Source organism: Pelodiscus sinensis, chromosome 12, assembly GCF_052426305.1.
Source record: "Pelodiscus sinensis isolate ZL-2025 chromosome 12, ASM5242630v1, whole genome shotgun sequence".
NCBI classification, from domain to species: Eukaryota; Metazoa; Chordata; order Testudines; family Trionychidae; genus Pelodiscus; species Pelodiscus sinensis.
Genome location: NC_143063.1, coordinates 49,170,520 through 49,190,868, shown reverse-complemented (window position 1 = coordinate 49,190,868; position 20,349 = coordinate 49,170,520). Strand labels below are relative to the sequence as shown.

The window sequence follows — 20,349 nt, the reverse complement described above, 5'->3', positions numbered from 1 at the left end:
AGCTACTGCCAGTGCTGCTGCTGCTGCTGGCTGGCAAGAGCTTGTGTATTTCTTACTCTCTCTGCCTCCCTTCCTCCTGCCAGCCTGAGTCTGTACCCATTGGAGAAGGCTGTGAAGTCTTCGCAGCTCCGTGAGTGCTGGAAGGCTGCCTCGCTCAAAAACAAGGCAGCAGCTGCTCATCCCAGATTTGCGTGGAAGCAGGCACTCGCGCCAGCAGCCAGCAAGAGGAGCCCGCCTTATTCAAAGGCGCCTGCCTCGCCGGGAGCACCACACGTGTGCGATTGTCTAGCTCTGCTCGACCGGCCAGGCGAGCCCCTTTACTAAAAGCCTCCAGGCGCGGCCCCAACCACCCGCAGGCGGCCAGAGGGGCAGTGCAGGCTGCAACAGCAGAGTCAGCGCTGGACAGAACTAGGAAGGTCTCTCTCACAATCCTCATTCACACCGATCAGATAGAATTTCCGTTTGTTAACGAAAACCGCTCCTGACACCTGCTGGTTTCTAAACGCATTTCCAAACACACGGCCTCCGGCACTGTTTGTTTCATCGGCGCCCCGAGAGGCGGCCTCCCGCTTCAGCCTGCCCGTCACCCAAACCAGCCAAGCTGGCACGTTCTCAATATCGCACCTCGCAACGCAGCCACCTCGGGCACAGAGCACAAGCCAACCTGGCACACAGCCAAACCAGGTGGGATGGAGGCTAAGGCCATCAGTGGCTATTAGCCAGGGTGGGTAAGGAATGGTGTCCCTAGACTCTGTTCGCCAGAGGGTGGAGATGGATGGCAGGAGAGAGATCGCTTGATCATTCCCTGTTTGATTCACTCCCCCTGGGGCACCTGGCATTGGCCACTGTCGGCAGACAGGACACTGGGTTGGAAGGACCTTTGGTGTGCCCCGGTCTGGCCATTCTTCTGTTCTTATCTGCATCGACGCCAGGCATGAAAAGGGAGGCAGAGCCCTTTGCTAAAGTTTTATAGGAAAGACGTTCTCATTTCCTGAGCAAAGGGCCTGGACCTCGCGCGAGGGGGAAGTGCCAAACAGACCCGTGGGACTAAGGATGTTAAATACCAGTTAATTTACTAGTCAAGTAGTGGACGGAATTTCCATTGACTAGTCAATTCCAACAGGGGGTCTTGCACATTTCGAAGGAGGAATGCAGAACTCCATGTGCAGCCCGGGGCTGCCCTGCTGACTCCAGGCTCGTGTTTGCACAAGAGCCCCTGGGGGCCTCTATCTGACAGAGGCAGCAAAGGGGGCGGGGGGAGGAGAGAGGAAGTGACTGCCTGACTCGACTATCCAAGCATGGCCAGTCCTTAACATCCTTAGGTGGGGCTCCCCCATCGCATCTGGGGAATTTTATATTTTCAAACCCAAGGCTCAGACCACTGATCCATGGCCCCAGCACGTCAGCTGGGCAGGAGAAATGGTGAAAAGAGTCCTGAGACAGCCACCTTTAATGGAAATTGAAATCTCGGTTTTTGCTCCACCCCGTGGCTACAGGGAGCAATTGCACCCTGCTATTTAGAAACTGCACTGAGATGCCCTTTCTTGTACCTAATTATAACACAACACATAGCACTAGGCCTGATTGAGGGCTTACAAGATGAGCACCTCCCAGCATGACTGCAGGAGACAACGTACACTTTCTTACAAGTCTGTTTAAGAAACATCACGTACCTGGGCTTTTCCACTTAAGCCACTTTTCAACCTGCAGTCTTGCCAGCATGTGGCATTCGAGATATTCCCGGCCTCTCCACGTCAGGAACAGCCCGTGTGGATGTGCACTGGGAACAAGGATCCAAGCCAACTGGTTTCTCAACTCAAAGCACCTTTTGTTTCTTTCTGTAACAGGCTGTCTACACCACGGAGATAGGTCAACCTACGCTTAGCTGAGTGACAGCCACTGCATTGACTGTGGTTGCTGGTCCATCCACCACTGACCGAGAGGGTGGTGTTCTCACAAGGCCCACTTCCACCAACTGTAGAGGGGCAGTGTGGAGGACTCTTACCCTCTGCAGCTCTGGGGGAAGGGAAGATGAGAGATGGAGGCAGCAGCGAATGGGGAAGATGCACCTTTGAAGTCCAGCTGGTTGTTGGGCTCCTGGCAGGGAGCCGAGAACCCAAGAAGCAGTGCTCCTCCAGGAAGGAGTGGGGAACCTAGGCAGCAGCCCAAGATGGAAGGCTGGGCAGAAGCCCGGCTTGGATGATGCCTGGGCAGCAGCCCACTTGAGAAGCTGGCTTTCTTGTCAATTTCACAACTCCAGTCGAGCATGAAATTGATGAGAATGAGCCAACAGCTGAGGTGAGGAAGCATCTGCAGAGGCCCTGCATTGCCCCAACTACGCGGGCATAAGCCCTGCACCTCTCGTTGAGGCGGTTTGATTATGCTGGCAGAGCAGGGGAGTTACATCCATGGGAGAAGCCTTTCTTTGGACTTTTGCTGACAAAACTGCATAGTGTAGATAAGGCCACAATATGAGCAAGTAAGTGAAGTCTGACCCATTCAGAGCCAGTAACGCAAGAATAAATCATATTAAAATCTGAGTGGAAGAAAAACGGGCTCTCCCCAAAGAACTTCTCTTCATTCCTCCATCAGCACGGCCCATTTATCTCACTTGCAAGCTCTGCAGGAAATTGCTTCTTGCTGGGCTCTATGCATTTAGGCAGAAGTGCTAGGCACTAACCTTTCTTTCCTGTTCTCCATTAACTACTTAGTACTGTCCTTTTCACAGTGGGATGGCAGCTCATTCGCACAATGCTGACAACTCTCTCAGAGAAGGCATTTTGCTCTTCAGTTGCAATATCTTAATGACAGCTTTTCCCTTTTCCAAGGGCTGTACTTGCCCCTACTCCCCAAGACCAAACCATGTGAAACGGGATTAGGAGGACACAGCGTTAGGTTGGCTACTGCATTTTCTCCACATGAAGCGCTGGCTGGGACAGGTCATTAGCACTTCAGAATGGCTTTTGCTTCACAATGCGTATCGCACTCACGCAGACCAGTGCAGGTAATGCTAACTGGTCCCTCTATGTCCTTCTCAGTCTGATAGAGGGGAAACTTAAGGTGTTTTTTTAAAGAGTCAAACTTAAAAATACGGGTGACCGAGCAAGTCTGAAACAAGCAGGTAACAACAGCTTGTATGGCAAGCCGTTTGATTGTAGAGGGTGAGGACAGTCTCTCTCTCTCGCAGTTTTTTATTCCAAGTTCTACAGGCTGGATAGTACCTTGGCCCCCCTAGAAGCTCTGGCAACACGCTGAACAAGATTCCCCAAGGAGCTGGTTCAAACGGCCTACTAAGAGGATGTTTAAGCGGCACAGGGAAAGTTAGAATCCCCATTTACTAGTAAAATAGTGATAGAAATGTAGTCGTGTTAGTCCGGTGTAGCTGAAACAAAATACAGGACTATGTAGCACTTTAAAGACCAACAAGAAGGTTTATTAGGTGATGAGCTTTCGTGGGCCAGACCCACTTCCTCAGATCAAATAGTCAAATAGACCACTATTTGATCTGAGGAAGTGGGTCTGGCCCACGAAAGCTCATCACCTAATAAACCATCTTGTTAGTCTTTAAAGTGCTACATAGTCCTGTATTTTATTTACTAGTAAGAATCTGGAGGAGGTACCCTGCAGCTAGAGATATACCTATCTCATAGAACTAGAAGGGACCTTGAGAGGTCATTGAGTCCAGTTCCCTACACTCATGGCAGGACCACGTACCATCCCTGACAGATTTGCCCCAGATGGCCCCCTCAAGGATTGAACTCACAACCCTGGGTTTAGCAGGTCAAAGCTCAAACTACTGAGCTATCCCTCCCCCCAAGATACCATACATCCCACAGCTGAGACGTGCCTCCTGCATTCTACCAATTCCTCCACCTCTTGGTAATCCTGGAGTTGGTGCTGCACAGACAGGCACCCCCCTTTGGGAGTTTAGGGTTGTATCTAATTCAGTACTTACAGCGTCACCTGAATTCCACAAAGCCTGCCACCTGCTAGAAATTCAGACTCCTGTTTCTTAAAGGCAAAAGTGAGCAGGCTGCCCCTTAAGAGGGGAGAGGAGCAATTGGAGGGGATGGGGAAGAGGCAGGGCTGTGTCTGGCTACTGATTAAGGACCTGTTGCAGGCTGCGCTCAAAGCAGCTGTGATTAAGCAACAAGGGGAGGGGAAAACGTTACTGTTTAAGCCTAAGGCAACTCCAGCCAGAGCGTACCTGCTGCTGAGAGCCTATTATCTGCTCATCTCAGAAGCAGCAGTAAGCAAAGCAGCAGAGACTACAGTTCAACACTTTTATACAGTATCAGGCACACCCAGCTAGAAAGTAGCTGAACACAAACTAACATTGGCTTCGTGTCAAGCATATCACCTTCCTTTGTTCCAGCTCCCTTTGCACCTGGCCCAAGAAGACGCCACGCCAGGTTACAATTCTACGCTCTTTTATTGACAGTTCGAGGGAGAACAGTTCATTTCTTCTTCTCCACATCCTGCTCTGCAGCTTCCTTGGCTCGTTTAGCACGGATTCCAAAGAGACGGGCATTTGCCCGGGCCATACGCAGGCTGGCAAAGGCTTTGAAGTTCTTCTCATCCTCAGAGATGACACGTGCTTTTTCCTTTTTGTAAACCTAATAAACAGAGCCAGAGAGAATGTGTAACTATCTTCTCTAGAATCCTCTAGTTACTAGAGTCTAGTATATTCAATGCTTATGTGTGTTTAGAAAAGAGGGTTTTTTTGCATAAACTCCTACTAGCAACAAGACATCATGACTGGTAGGGAGGCTTTAATCAAAGCAAGATGGCCTGACTGCAATGCCATTCAATTAGATGCTAAATTATATTCTGCTTCTGTATGTGTCATCTTGCACCTCTGATAAGAGGCTTGAAGAAACACCAGGGTTGGTATTTACCTCACAGTCAAGCCTACGCTTGGATTGTGAACAATCACTATCAAGTATCAAATATAACCCTTCGGAAGCAGCAATGGGTCCACGAGAAACTGCAGCGAATCCACAACTTGTCACGTCAGACTCAGGAAAGAGCCACTAGGCCTTGGTCACTGCAGACTAACTGACCAGGGCACGGGGCTGCGCAGAGCGCTGCTAACTTGCTCGCCCTCCGTTCTGAGCTGCTTGAGGGAGACCCCTCAAAAGCAGAACAAATTCTCAGAGCAAAAACCGCATCCGTTAGTTTACTGCCATGCAGAACATGGCCTCAAGCCCCTGCGCCTGCCTTCTGGATCCCAAGGGAGCGCTATTTAACCAACAGCTGGTATAGAGATTCAAGTTCTCACTGGCAGAACTTTAGTGCAACTCAGAGCAACTACGCATCTCATTACGCAGTGGCACGAAGTCCAGAGGCCCTACTAATGTTACACTCTCTCACAGCAAAATACCGAGTTTTTTTTAAACCATGGAGAAGCATGAGATCAATTTTAACACGCTCTTGTTCCTCTGGCCCCAGGTAACTGTTGCAGTCCACAGGACAGTGGAACTGAACTGCAGTGGCACAACACAGCACTGAAGAATCCCCTTTCTGTTAAGTCAGTTTCTCTCTAGTATCTAGAAATACAGCACAGGAGTGTCTAACTTCAGAACCACCAACCAACGCGTGCGATTTGCAGGTTTACTTACATTCCTGATCGGCATAACAGGCCCAGAGAGCTGAGTTGCCATCTTGAGTTCTTCTGGCTGTATGACAGAGGAAACAAGTGATTACTACGTTTAGCATGGCTCCTTCCCTGGCTCACCTGGGGAGCTGCCTAAGTTGGGCAGCATGCCTTCTGGAGCCACACACAAGCCCTTCAGTTTCATCTCAACTTAAAACTAGCCTATGTGCAGGGCCCCAGTGTAGGGAGGTGACTAGAGAATCTAGCAACACATGTTTAAACAGAACAAGTTCTATGGTTTGGACCTCAGGATTTCTGCGCTGTATTTCAGACCAAAGAAAGCCTTACGTCCCCACAGGTACACCCTGGACAGTCTAGGAAAGACGTACACAGAGAAGATGCCTGCAGAGGCACCATGCTAGCATTTTGAAGGGCTCAGCCTACAGCAGACTGATTTCTTTGTAAAAGAAATTCAGCTGAACCCAGAACTTGTAATTGTACTGGGGTGGGTGACCTGTTAACTGCTCAGTTAACCGAGTTGGAAGGAAGCAAAGTTTTCCTGAGAGCTTTGATAAGGTGTTGATGCATCTGCCTCACTCCATCAAACTGCCTCTCCTGGCCCCACCAGAAACAGGAACCAAGAATGTAAAACTCAGGCTCAAGGGCTTAACACCAACTCTGAAGTTACTCCCATGCTCCAAAGACCTTTTAAGACTTCACTTCAAGGAGAATCCTCTGAATTGTCATTCATGCTTAAATTCGACACTTTACACTCAATTTGAATAAAGACACTAATTATCTTACCCATTACCAAGATAGCTTCCCCAATTATCACCTCTAATATCATTAGCTCACAGACATTTACCTCCGCCGCCCCCCGGCTCCATCCCCCTTCTATTCTGAAATTTGATTTGTCCTTTTCATGTGTGTTCATTTTTTTAATTGTATCCTTTGGTATATATGGTTGTGACAATTTTCTTCCACTATTTGATCTGAGGAAGTGGGTCTGGCCCACGAAAGCTCATCACCTATTAAACCATCTTGTTAGTCTTTAAAGTGCTACACAGTCCTGTTTTTTGTTACAGCAGAAAAGAAGTTGCTATGGAGTAAAACGGGAAAAACATTTTAAAATGTGGCAACAAAAGTACAGGGCTTGACACTAATTTAGGTTCTAGCTGCTCCACTCATCAGGGATATTCAAATGAGACTCCAGGAAAGTCTGCACAAATTTCACCCAAAGGAAACCCTTGTTACAGAAAACCTTGCTGGAGAAACAGGAAAACCTTTAGTTGCATTTAAACAGAGCTCAGCATGGATACAAAATCGGTAACCACAAAAACGAGCCATAGATAACAGCAAATGTGTATGGTTTTAGATACAAAATTTATATTCATATCTGCAAAAAAAGAGTCTGTGGATGTGCTTTATAGCTACAGATATAAAGTGGATACCTACAGATTTGCAGGGCTCCACCTGCAAGTTTCTACCTCAGTTTCTCTCATCCATACCTCCAACATTCTGCAAATCAAGTTCAAAGTGACGCTTTCCAGACTAACTACAATGGGTTTACACCTGCCTTAGGGAACATGCTAAACTGATAAAAGTTCCCCAAAAGCCACATTGATTATAGTTTAGCCAGACAGTAGGAACGCAGTCAGAGAAAAGCTCTCACCATTCAGTTTGAAAGAGTCTGAACACACTGGCAATTCCTGGTGGTGAGCTAGGTCATGTTAGGGAAGTTTAAGCAGGAGCCATGTTTAAAAATCAAGTTAAGCATGCAGGGCCCATGGACGTTGCCTAGAAATCCTCCTCTTCAAATCTTTCATTTCACTACATCTACCTCATCGGAAGCACGGAGCTCACACAGGTGGAGCAAAGGAACACTTGGAAAGTCACCTCATCTCAGAACTTAGGCTTTGGGTCTGTAAGAAGACTGATAGGTGAAACTCCCCTCAAGTAGACCAACTTGTAGTTTAGTCAGCTGATAAAGCCTCTGTCCCTACATTTTCCTCCCTGGCTCTCTTTTGCCATTATTTCCATAGCGAGATGTAAATACTCCTGACAGAGCCTCGCTATCCACCCTTACACATTTACCGCTTCCACTGACATTCAATTGCATCAGTAAAAACCAAAGACTTTGAGAGAGCTGCTGCAGATAGAGGGGCTGTGGTTCTGAGCTGTGCCTTCTCAGCAGGGCAGCCAGTCTCCCGCCAACCCAGAACGTGGCTGTAAGTGACCACAGGACCTTTCATGTTCCAGAATCATAGAATCATAGAAGTGGAAGAGACCTCAGAAGGTCATCAAGTCCAGACCCCTGCTCTAGGCAGGACCAATTCCAACTAAATCAACCTGGCCAGGGCTTTGTCAAGCCGAGACTTAAACACCTCTAGGGATGGAGACTCCACTACTTCCCTAGGTAACCCATTCCAGTGCTTCACCACCCTCCTAGGGAAAGAGTTTTTCCTAATATCCAACCTGGACCTCTCCCACCACAACTTGAGACCATTGCTCCTTGTTCTACCATCTGTCACTACTGAGAACAGCCTCTCTCCATCCTCTTTGGAACCTCCCTTCAGGAAGTTGAAGGCTGTTATCAAATCCCCCCTCACTCTTCGCTTCCAGGCCCAACTCCCAGCATAGCAAAGCTGCTACAAGTTCTAGCACATACCCTTGTCCAGAGCCCGAGTCACCCCTCCACCGGTGTCAGGTTATTACACTAGGAGACTGTCTAAATAAGTTACAACTTACACCCAAGCATTAGAGGATCAGCACTGCCAAGTCTTAGCACCACTGAGGGGCAGGCCTGTGAAAGTTTCCAGGACACCATGTACTTACAGAACTGTCTCCCTTCTTGGGTGCAGAGGGCTTCCTTGGGAAGAGGATAAGTTTGGAGCGATACTCCTTCAGTCTCTGCACGTTGGCCTGCAGGGATTCCGTAGACTTGTTGCGTCGCCTGGGATCCACAGAAATCCCAATAGTCCGGGCAACCATTTTATTGATGCCAGCCATCTGCCAAGCAAGGGAATTAATGTCAATATTCAAGCGACAGCCATGCCACTGTGATACTGAGTGAAGCCATTACAGTCATCAGCTGGAAAAGGGTTCAACTACAGTCATCACAGAGACTACAGAGATTCCGGAGAAAGTGTCATCATTTGACTGTAAGGCTCCTCAGAAGCAGGAAGAGTGATCAGCCCCCAGCCTGCGGTGCTCCCGAACCCAGCGCTGTGCTGGGACTGGCTCTGTTGCCAGCTCCAGCCCCCCTTCGGAATCGCCCCTGCCTGCAAGGGCAGCCAGGCTCCTAGTTCCCTCGCTGAGGCTGGCTCTACCACGGGCTCCCAGTCCCTGCCAGTGGGACACCTGGTCTCCCAGCAGACAGAGGCTGCTCCAGACTGCAGAGCAGCCCCTGTCCATGATGGGCCCCTTGCCCGCAGCAGGAGGGCAGGGGTGCCAGCCCCCACCGGTTACCCGGAACATATTACCCATTTAGGGTGATGCTTACTTGTTAACAGGTTAACCTTTCCCATCCCTCGCTGAGGTTGACACTCCTTCAAACAGCAAAAGGAGGGCACAAAATCAGAAGCGGTGGTGGGAGCACCACTTCCACACTGACATTCGCAAGTACGGGTATACAATTCTAACAGCAAGCAACGGGGCCATTTAAATCACACGCACCAATCTGACTCATGAAGCTGGCTGTACCAGTAGTTTAAATCAATGCTCTATTAGGCACCACTTACACCACAAGTCTAATACCCAAGAACCAAAAGCAGCAAACTATCTCTTGGCACTGAGCAGACCAGTAGAGGACCTCATTCTCCACAAGTCTGATAATGGCAGTGCAAGCTTCATATATGACTTTAGATGTTTCTATACTAAATGCAGTCTAGAGAAGTGGTGGAGAGGAGATTCCCAAACCCAGTCACATTTGATTTTGATGCCCTGTAAGATGATTGTACAGAAGGCTGCATTAACATGCTCCCTCTTCCTATCTCCTGAAATTGAGAGGGTGGCTTAAAAAAAAAAAGTAGAATTTTGTTAAACTGGCAAGCTGGCCACATTCTTCTCATTTTCAAAACCATAATGCATTGAAGTATGTTTCTGCCTGCACATCCCATTCCCCTACTGTTGGAATTAATATCTGATATTCATATTCACACCGGAAATCAAACAGGAATCAAACTATAAATCCCTTTCTTCAATTCAAAGTTGTGCAGTTGTTCTAAACAAGTCTTAAACACACCCCACTGACAAGCACCGGATCAAGACACTTACAAATGGGCTAACCCTGGAGTGTTCAGATCCATATTGCTCAGCTCTAACAGGGTTAGGCAGGCACAACAATGAAGTCTCTCTGGATATGCAGAGACTTTAACATGGCTAGCAAGGACCAGTTTGGCTCACTTCAAGGCAGATTCTTTTGGTTTTATGAAAAATCATCCACTGTCACTCAGAGTTTGACACCTTCTTTTTGGAAGCTTTCCTTTACCCCATTAATTATCTTTAAACCAGACACTCTCTACTTCATTCCTTCTGGCTTTCTAATTTACCACTATCCTGCACATTGGCCAGTGTGTTGTGTTACCTAGAAAACTCCAAAATGGCCACATGTACAACCAGTATGAACAGATACGGAGCTGCCAATCAATCTCAAATGCTTACATATTACGCTAGCTACTGACAGAATACCCAAGCTACACAGGAATTGCCTATCAAGGAATCTATAGCATCCATTTATTTGGGGGAGGGAGGAGGGAGGAGTTGAGTTGAAACACCACATTTGTTACTTTATTTTGCACCCACCTAACACTGGGCAGACTTATAGCACTGATCTGTTGCATTTGCACACACTGTCCTTCGAGATTCTCACAGACCAGATGTACTTACTCTCAGCTCTTCCAAGCTGAATCCTCTGCCAGCACGAACTTTTGTGTGGTACCTAATAGTGGGACACCTCACAATAGGTCGGATCGGCCCAGACACTGGGCGTGGAGCAATACGACGCGCTTTTGCCTGACGAGCTTTCCTCCTGGTCAAAGAGAAACATGGCAGCAGTCAACAAAAGGACGTTTGCATCAGATACAAAACTGCTACGTGGACAGTCTTCAATCTGAGTCCCTCCCAGAGAACACAGAGCAGTTCAAACCCAGCTGAGAGCAGGAACGTGTCTATCTGGTAGCTGACGTGAACAAAGATGGACCACACACTCTCAGAGAAAGCTTCAGTCACCAGCTCGCCAAACTTCAAGCAAGTCATCAATTTGGTGCAGAGACTCTGGAGAATTTTCATCATTTGATTGTAAACTGGAGGGCATTAGGATCAGATGTGCACAGGCCTCAATAACTTTTAATCAGGCTCTAGCCGCCACGGCACGCAAGGAGACAAGGGGGCTAAACGCCCCGTTACGAGGCATACCCAAGCCCTCATCTGACCCACGGAACCAGCGGTTGTTGGCATCTCACCTGCGGATCTTCCTGGCCGGCTGGTTAAACCACGTGGCGACTCGTCTCTGCCAGTCTTTGTGAAAATGGGGCTTCAGGATCATGCCATTTCGACTGGGTGCCATGGCTGCTCAGAGCCCTGCGAACACAAGGAGCACGTGGGCGAGCGGCACAGGCTGGGCTCCCAGAACGCAGGGGAGCGCCCGGCCGCACCGCAGCAGCCAAGCGCGCCTAGGCCCGCCCGAGCCGGACGCGAAGCCCCGCGCGGCGCTGCAGCGGCAGAAGAGCCCCAGCCCGGCCCCACCGCCTCCCCACAGGCCGCGGGCGGCCCCGCCGCGCTCGGCCGCCCAGAGCCCGAGCCCCGCGGGCCGCCCAGGCGGCGGATGCCGGCGGATAGCCCCGCAGGGCCCGGCCGCCACTCAAACATACCTCGGCGGGGGGAAATGGCCGGCCGGAAAAGGACGGGGTGGCGCGGGGCACGCCGGGATATCACGCCGGGCGGAAACGGAGCGAGTTCTCTCCAATTGGAATAAGCGGGCACGAGAGGCCCGCCCAGCGAGCGTCAGTGCCCGTCTCGCCAAAGGCCTTCCGCCCCTTACAAAGATGGCGCCCGTTTTAAAGAGACCGCGCATGGGGGGGGGGGGGGGGTTAGACCCCCATTGTGTACCGTTACCTGAGCCAGGGGGGTAGGGAAAGGCTGTACCTAGGGAGGCGTAAAGCTGCTCAGCAGAGCGCGCTCACAGAAGACAGGGGAGGGCTCGGAGGGCTGGAGAAACAAAGACAGGGCCCAGCTTTAAACAAGCAAATGGAGACTATTGGAATTGCAGACCAGGCCGCCTACAGCAATGGACGAGCTTAACTTGACTTGATAAGATCTTAGACCTGATTTCTAGACAGCCTCTCTCTCTAGCCTAAATTAGTAATTGAGGCTCTAGAACTGAAAAAAATTCCTGTGCCTATATCCCTCCCAGAACCCTGCACACCTCGGCTATGTCTACAGTGGCGGGTTCTTATGCAAGAACAGCTGTCCTTGCACAAGAATCCACAGAGTGTCCACACTGGCCGCCCGCTCTTGCGCAAGGAAATGTATAGTACAGGGTGGTAAGAGAGGGCTCCTTGCGCAAGAGTTACGCTCTTTTTTTTTTATCAGGCGTAAGTCCTCTTGCGCAAGAGGGCAGTGTGGACGCTCAGCAGGGATTTCTTGCGCAAGAAGCCCCTATGGCTAAAATGGCCATCATAGCTTTCTTGCACAAGAGAAAAGCTTTCGTGCACATGTTCTTACGCAAGAAGCCGCCAGTGTAGACATGGCCCTAGGGTGTGTCTAGACTACCAGGACTATCTGCGTCTAGACTGCCGCCATGTTCTTTTGAAACTAAATCGAAAGAATGTGGCAGTTTTTTCGTCCGCGGAAAACCTCATTTTACGAGGAAGAACACCTTTTTTCAAAAGTGCTCTTTCGAAAGTGCTGTGTAATGCAAACTGTGCTTTTTTCAAAAGAGAGCATCCAGACTGCCTGGGTGCTCTCTTTTGAAACAGGGGCTTGCTTTTTCGAAAGTACTGATTGTAGTCTAGATGCTCTTTTTCAAAAGAGGGTTGCAGTCTGGACATAGCCCTAGAGAGCACGCTGTTCTAATGGTCTGAGTCAAGGATCGGACCTTCTCCCCAATTCTAATCCCATCTCTTTTTAATTCCTCAGTAGCCTTCTATTACCACATGCAGACACTTGTAAAATGGGGACATCATTACAGCCGCCCACCGTGTATCTATGCTGTTCCTATCATTCCATCTATCCCGAAATGGCCTATATGCCTGGTCAGATAGACATGAATGAATAAGTCGTACAGACTTGTACATTTCTCCTCCAGAACAGCAGTTGCCTATGCTTGCTTGTGGCTCTATTTTGATACTAACTCATTTCTAGACACTAACCCTGGCCTTTAGACCTGCTTTACAGAGATCACTCCAGCCCTTTCTCAAGCTACTTCATATACTCAGTGTTGCCCCATGTTTTAAATGGCTGCTTCTTCTCAGATCAGAGTTCCCCCTTAAGTCAAGCGAGGAAGGAGGGGCCTTCCTGTGTCTCATAGCACCACCATTATGTGACTGCGGGGGCTTGGATAACCATTTTTCAGGCACACACGACCATTCTTTTCAAGGTGGCTCTGACCACTTCCACAGCCTTTAGATTACAGCCAGACGACACCTGCGTTGAGCCAAACTTCCACAGGGTATAATACTTAGCGTAAACAGAGCTGTCCCACCACAATTGCTGATGTGCTAGCCGCTGTCCTCAGCTGGCATTTACCATCAGTCAGCTCCTACACTGACTCAGCTTCAGGCTTTGGGAGAAGGCCTGATGCTTCCCCACCGAGTAAGGAGCAAGGAAGAGAAACTCTCAAGCTGGTTCCTGCCCTCACTGCAGAGGCTCCTGATGACAGGCAAAGGAGGCTGACTTCAATGCACATGAAAGCAGAGCAAAGATACTAAGTTGGTAAGGCACCCTATCAATGTAAGGCACAACGAAAGGGAAAAGGTTTGGGGCCAGCAGCCCCACATGTTAAGCAGAGAGGTTTGGTGAAGTTACTGCTTGTTTCTCATCACTTCAGCTTAACAGTTCATTTGAGCACTGATGCATTTTGTGGTCAGATAAAAGATTTATCATGGTTTCTTTAACACAGGCTTGGCTATCTATAAAGAATCTTGTGCAGACACAAAAATGTGTATCTTCATCTGCATCCTCAAAAATGACCCACATGGATACAGATACCCAGGGATATAAAGCAAATATCCACAAATCTGCAAGTTCTAAATACAGCATTTGTAGTCACAGCCATATCTGCAAAAATCAGCCACGGATATCTGCATCCACAGCTACAAAAGCAGATATCTGCAGATTTGCAGAGCTCTAGCTATCCACAGCCACTGACCCAGCCATGCTGCAACATCTGTTCCACAAAACTGTGTGAATTCACTTCTCTGCATATGGATTCTTCCATTTGTCTGATCAGTTAAAAATCAATCTTGTCCCAGAATACGGAATGACAAAGCACCACTAGATGGCCCAGGAAGGTCTTGCAGAACGATCAGACTGGTATGGATACTGTAATCCCAGGAGCCTGCTGTTTATTAGGGAAAGTCCCAAAGCAACTGCATTACATTTGTGTTCACATTACGATCAACAGTGGTGCTACAGGATTCCAAGTTAGTATGAAAACAGGCCCAGAATACATCTCAGAATTTTTCAACAGTGAAGGAGTGAATACAATTTCTACAGCAGGTGAAATTCTGGAGTTCAAAGAATAAAGGGGAAGCCCATCACATTGAAAAGAAAAAAAGCAATGAAATACCAAGTCACAGACTGGGGAACCCCCTCCCTCATAAGATTAACAAGGAAAAACCACTACAGAATGCTGTGCCAATGCCAAACTGGCACTGAAACTAGCAAAACCCAGGGGTCCGGCTAGTGGCACTACCCCTCAGTACCCTATAGATCAGGTGGTCAATTTTCAGGACCCAACCTTACTCCTAAACCCAGCAGAGTTTGGGAGTCACGAGACAGACGCAGGCTGTACATCAAGCTAAGTGATGGTGGGTAAGAATGCCTTGGATAACGGCATCCCTTCCATCTGAACCAAGCAACATCAGCTGCCTTAAACGGCTCCTGTAGCTCTCCACATGGAAGATTGATGGCAGTTATGCGAGGCATGTTTGTTTGCATGGATTTCTACATGGGACTGTAGCCTGAAATCTCTCACTCGTGTTCAGACTTCTTAGGCTCCTTCAGAAAAAGCTGGGGTGTGGGAATAGCACCTGGACAGGGGCCTTTCAGAGACCCAGACAATAATCCTCAATCAGAGAAAAAGGCATATTATACAGCCAGCCAAGTACCTCAGATCCTGATGCACAGGTATTTCAGATGCTCTCACTGTAGAGTGGAAATGATCACACACAGTTCCCTGCAGAAGAACCTGCGGGAGGGGTAAGAGGTCTGAATGCAAGTAAAGGACCCTGGTGTTCTGGACAATGAGCTTCTGATGTGGGAGTAGATCCTAGCCTGGATTTTAGGCACGTGGGGTTCGCCAGTCCTTGCACATGAACCGATAACTCAAAAAATGTTGATAATCCACAAACAGATAACCCCAAACCAACGAAAACCAAAAAAAGCCCAATACTGAGAGACATGCACAGAACGATCAGTATCAACTTGCAGAGGAAGCCGTAGCTGTAGACCTGTGTGCTTGTCAGAACAGGTCGCATGTACAAGTCAGAACTCTTCCCCACCCCCGCACTACTTAGTATGTTCTATAGAGCAATGCACAAAGACCATTTTACTCCAGTGAGCCTTGGTATATTTTTAAAATCTGCATAGAAATAATCAAGGGGTACAGTCAAGTATTGCAGGAACGACTGTGTCTTAAACTGCCTTGAATCCTTCCAAGTGAGCTCCATTATTGTGCCTTCCAGAGGGACACTTCCGAAGCTCTGGCACAGGAGGAAACGGAGCACATGTCCATGTCACAGCACTGATGTACGATGCTAACACAAAATCCAGATGGGTTCCTGCCCCTATGACTTCACTGCACTGAGCCCCCCCAAGAGATGACAGCATTTAAATTAATTCTGAAACTGTGCATCACACCTTTCTGCCTCACATCTGTGCTTGTACCAGGAGCCCTCAACCCTGGAGATCACCAGCTACAGAATCCCTCCCTGAAGAAAGCCCCCCTCGGGCAGTGGCTGAGACACCCAGAAGTTAGGGGCAGGATACCAACAACACACAAATTCCCTGCTCTGGTGTCTCAGTGCCGTTGGCCTTGCAACTGAGACAGCTTGGAAGGACTCAGGTAGGTGCATCTAAAGCCCTCTTCCTCCACTCTGGATCAGGAATGGGTTTCATACTGGTCTCAGACTGGGCTCCTCCTCATCCTCCTCCTGGTTCCGGGGTGGCTGGGGTGGCTCTCCATCGCCCGTGTCCTGTTTCTCTTTCTCTGCTTCGAGCCAGCTCTGAGGAACAATCATTTTCTTTGGCCCGTGAGGAGGGAGCCCAATCAGGGCTTCCATGTCCTCGTAGTTTATCACTTCCTTCTCCAGGAGGGTGTTAGCCAGCTGGAAAGAGCAGACGGGGCAGAAGGTGAGTGGATATGCACTGTGAGTTCAGAAAAGTTAGTGCCAGCTTTGGCAAGGCATAAATTAGAGCATGCTAATAGGGCAGCGTGTGTGTGGGCTAACGCATCTCCAGGACACGCCTCCATCCTCCCCAGGACATCAGCTAAAATGGAAGAGAAGGGGTTTGCCCATGACCATCAGCAGCAAATACCCAGGCACATATGTGGACAAAGTGCAACGAAAGCAAGATGTGCTGGTGAGAGAGAAACACGGACACACAAGGGTTACCAAATCCACTGGTTTTACAGCTATTACTCTATAGCTATCCCAGGCATACTTTCTGATGCTCCTGTGTCAGTGTGGGATACCAGCTGAGTGCTCCTAGCGCGGACATGGCTCTATCAGCAAAGCTCACTCTCTACTAGTTAGCAAGACAACTAGAGCCCTGCAAATCTGTACATATCTGCTTTATATGCAGGGGTATCTGCATCTGTGGAGGTAGAGACCAGCAGCTCATTTTTGTGGATACAAATGCAGATGTGGATACAGAGTTTGTATCCGCACACGGCTTTAAAGTCAAGCCCTCCCAAGCGGTGTCAGTAAAAGTGCAGAGCTAGTGCTACAGTAGCGTCTACACTAGGGGTTCCTGCTGGCTTCACACCCTGACCGACATAGCTATGCCAGCAGAAGCACCTTGTGTGGACCTGGCCTATCGGTAAGGATTTGGGGGGCCAATATGCAACTTCCTAAACTGCTGGCACCTGCTATAAAGACTGAGAATCAGCCGGGAGAGCTGGAGGGACAGGGACGCACACACAGCAGAGTGCAGCTCGATGATCTATTCCACCACACTCGGCAATCTCCAGCTACTGGGCTAAAAGTTATGGCAGGTGATCTCTAGCTGCTGGCCTGTAGGAGTTATGAGGGGAATCACTTTAGCTGGAGGAGGTCCAAGGGCCCCTCTATCCCATAAACTTAGCTGGCTTTGCACCGATGTGAACTTGGCACTGTGGGAGAAAAATCAAATAACTCCAATTGTGTCTAAAGGGGGGGACTGTGCAAGAAATCAAAACTCTCTAAAAGAAAACTGCTGTAAGGGTTAAGTTTTCCAGACCTCTCTCCCTGTATCAGAGTGAAATCAAATTAACTCTAATCAAAGACCCTTACAAATGCCTCTCTCAAATTCATGGATACTCCTAGTCTGTCACAAATTATCATGTATACTCTTATCTTTGTCACAGTTTGCCTTGTAAGACCACTCACTCCACATTCTCATGTGCCTTTGTTTTGTAAAACTTACTTCTAGCACTCCTGGGGTGAACAGAAGTCTCAGAGTACTTCTGCTGAGACTTTGATATGTTAAAGAAAAACAATCCACAACTGAACTGTCTAAGCATTCTGTATAAAGGATCCAAAAACCTGTAACTCAGGGCTGCTTTCACTCTTGGTGTGTCAGCCTGCATGCATGCATCAAAGTTTTTCCTTCTAGATTTCTCTCCTGCCTCACTGATTTGACCTCCGGCCTCGGACCCTTCTGGGGGCTCTGTACCCCAGGGGAGCGAGATTTCCCCCTCAGCACCTTTCCTAAGCTTTACCAGCCAATGAAATCAAAAGCCTCCACCGGCTAGGTACAGCTTGGAGAAAAGCAACCCAAGTTTTCCTTACTGCCCCCGGGCAGAAACTCAAGGCATAAGAGGAAAGTTAGTTCTCCAGATCCCTAGGTCCCTCAGCCAACTAGGTGGCCAATTACTGCCAGCCGTGATGAGGAGGTTGTGACGAGAGTGGAGCAGCTCTGTAATCAATCATGAATATCGTACAGCGACCTGGTTACTGGAATGTTACTATATGAATACATTGGGTTAGTTCAAGAGAGGCTGTTGGGAAAAAGGGCTCAGGATATGCCACGTCTCAGCAAACACTTAAGAGCGGAGACAAGACCAGTGCAGGAAAACGCCCAGAAACAGGAGATCAAAAGCACCAGGGCCAGTTAAAAAGGAATACTGTCTCAAGAGAGGAAAACCGGGCTGAGACAGCAGGACTTGCTGGGGTGTTCAAAGGTGACAGGACTGCCCACATCACCGAAAAATATGTAAGCAGTTAGGAAAGACAGATGTGTGAGGAGACAGCTACGTTCAAGTCCTTTTTCTCTAAATGATTTGTTCCCGCTGCTAAAGCAAACACTGTGCTGAAGCAGGCTAGCTGGTCACTCTCTCTCACTGGTCGCTGACTCCCCAAAGCAAGAACCAAAGGAATCCACACTCAGTTGGACAATATCTAGTCTCCCTGCTGTGGTGTAAATTACACCTCAGACCCATATTTGCCATCACAGGGCTAGAAAGTCTACTGAAGTAATGAAAGGAATCTAACCTTCAAGCGCCCCTCTCAAGCTCTCCACAGAGAGCACCTCTCTTACCAAGTGACTCCCTGACCTCCACCAATTAACGTCTGGAGACTCTGCTCAGTCTCCACTGAAGAAAGCTCACCCTGCAAACACGCGTGCATGCCAAGTCCTAATCCAATGGCTGACCAGATATGCAGCTCACAGTCTCCGTCCTTTGCTTCCCTAATCTTCCTCCCATCTGGAAATGCACCCGCGCCCACAATGCGTCTCAAGGCTGGAAGAGAAGCACAGACACACTGCCTGCCTTCTGGAAGTACCGCCCCCACTCCTCTGAACTGTGGCAAGCGCGCAGCTGGAGGTGGCAATGAAGCCAGAAGCATCAGCGACGCCCATACCGTTTGCAGTTTGTCCCGGTTGTCCAGTAAGAGCTTCTCCGTGTGCCTATATGCTTGCGCCACCAGCACTCGTGCTTCCTGGGCAGAGAAGTGAGAAAGGACATTAATGGAAGAGAGGCAGAACACAGACACACGAGTGAATACCGTGCTCAGATAAACAATGAGCTGAGCCTAGACACATGACTTACAGGAACTGGTCAGAAAATCCTACCCAATCTGAGGGGTTGAATACTGTGTACAGACGTGGTCTCCTCACCTCAAAAAAGATGTTTTGGCCTTAAAAAGGGTTCAGAAAAGGGCAACTAAAATGATTAGGGGATTTGGAACGGGTCCCATATGAGGAGAAGTTAAAGCGACTGGGACTTTACAGCTTAGAAAAGAGGAGACTGAGGGGGGATATGATAGAGGTCTATAAAATCATGAGTGGTGTGGAGAGGGCCGATAAAGAAAAGTTATTCATTAGTTTCCTAAATAGAAGAACTAGAGGACACCAAATGAAATTAATGGGGAGCAGGTTTAAAACTAATAAAAGAAAGTTCTTCCTCAGACAGCGTGTAGTCAACCTGTGGAACTCCTTGCCAGAGGAGGCTGTGAAGGCTAGGACTATAACAGAGTTTAAAGAGAAGCTAGATAATTTCATGGAGGTTAGGTCCATAAAAGGCTATTAGCCAGGGGATAAAATGGTGTCCTTGGCCTCTGTCTGTCAGAGGCTGGAGAGGGATGGCAGGAGACAAATCGCTTGATCATTGTCTTCGGTCCACCCTCTCTGGGGTTGGCCACTGTCGGCAGACAGGCTACTGGGCTAGATGGACCTTTGGTCTGACCCAGTACGGCCGTTCTTATGTTCTTATGAGGGAAAAGCTTGGTTCTCTCCTTTTTATTTTTAACCAAAAACCCAAAAATCGTCTGCCAAAAGCTAGGCTACTCTCCTGACGAGCGGCCACAGCGCAGCAGGTGAATCCCCAGCACTAGGCCACCCTGGGAGATGTAGTCCAGCTGGGATATGCAGCCATACAAGAGAATGGGAGCATGAGGCAGCTGAATTGTAATTCTCATAATGCACCCTGGCAGCAGTTCTGAATCAGAACTTTTCAGGTGGCAAAGCTTGGTTTTTCAGGAGTTGATGCTGCCTGAAGAAAACAGACACATCTTGTAAAACTTTTTCTGTTAAAAACCGTTTCACTGAGCCGTTTTCAACCAGCCCTGATACAAACATCTGATCACCCAGCGGGCCCAAGAGAAATTCTAGTCTAGATCTTTTTAGCTATATATTTTCTTCCCATCCACACACCCAACAGTATTGTTTATTGCACACAACAGAGGGATGGAGATGTCCTGATAATCCCTGCATCCTTCTCTGTCCAGGCATCTGCTGGCAATCCCCCCATCCTTATTTGGTTTCCCACTCCACCCTCATCACCCCGCTCCCCCCCCCCCCCATCACATAAGAGCCAGGTTAAGTTGAAATCG

The 20,349-nt window shown here is 48.7% G+C and overlaps 2 protein-coding genes and 1 non-coding gene across 4 annotated transcripts in view; all 3 read right to left on the bottom strand.

Moving 5' to 3' along the window:
- Positions 1–4,413: 4,413 nt before the first annotated feature.
- Positions 4,414–11,614, bottom strand: RPL13 (ribosomal protein L13). The gene is made up of 6 exons (XM_075939848.2): positions 11,467–11,614; positions 11,059–11,176; positions 10,484–10,625; positions 8,432–8,605; positions 5,622–5,678; positions 4,414–4,616 (listed from the first exon to the last, which is right to left on the bottom strand). The coding sequence occupies exons 2-6, from the start codon at positions 11,160–11,162 to the stop codon at positions 4,458–4,460; spliced, it is 636 nt and encodes a 211-aa protein (XP_075795963.1). The 5' UTR covers positions 11,163–11,176; positions 11,467–11,614; the 3' UTR covers positions 4,414–4,457.
- Positions 8,665–8,750, bottom strand: LOC112544092 (small nucleolar RNA MBII-202). The gene has a single exon (XR_003087414.2). It is a non-coding gene; the product is annotated as a small nucleolar RNA MBII-202 (small nucleolar RNA).
- A 2,529-nt stretch (positions 11,615–14,143) lies between the features above and the next one.
- Positions 14,144–20,349, bottom strand: part of SPG7 (SPG7 matrix AAA peptidase subunit, paraplegin) — a 57,900-nt gene continuing 51,694 nt past the window's right edge. For both annotated transcript variants that reach the window (XM_075939847.2, XM_075939846.2), the window contains 2 exons: positions 18,880–18,957; positions 14,144–16,143 (listed from right to left, as the gene is read on the bottom strand). In XM_075939847.2, coding sequence (XP_075795962.1) covers positions 15,931–16,143; positions 18,880–18,957 — 291 coding nt within the window. In that variant the 3' untranslated portion in view covers positions 14,144–15,930. The remainder of the gene's footprint in view (positions 16,144–18,879; positions 18,958–20,349) is intronic.

Excerpts from the sequence above, each read along its gene's own strand:
- RPL13 (XM_075939848.2), bottom strand. The coding sequence starts at position 11,162 with ATGGCACCCAGTCGAAATGGCATGATCCTGAAGCCCCATTTTCACAAA. Across the intron at positions 8,606-10,483 it reads TCAGCTTGGAAGAGCTGAGA|ATGGCTGGCATCAATAAAAT; the intron begins GTAAGTACATCT and ends CTTGCTTGGCAG. Across the intron at positions 5,679-8,431 it reads CCAAGAAGGGAGACAGTTCT|CCAGAAGAACTCAAGATGGC; the intron begins GTAAGTACATGG and ends TCTGTCATACAG.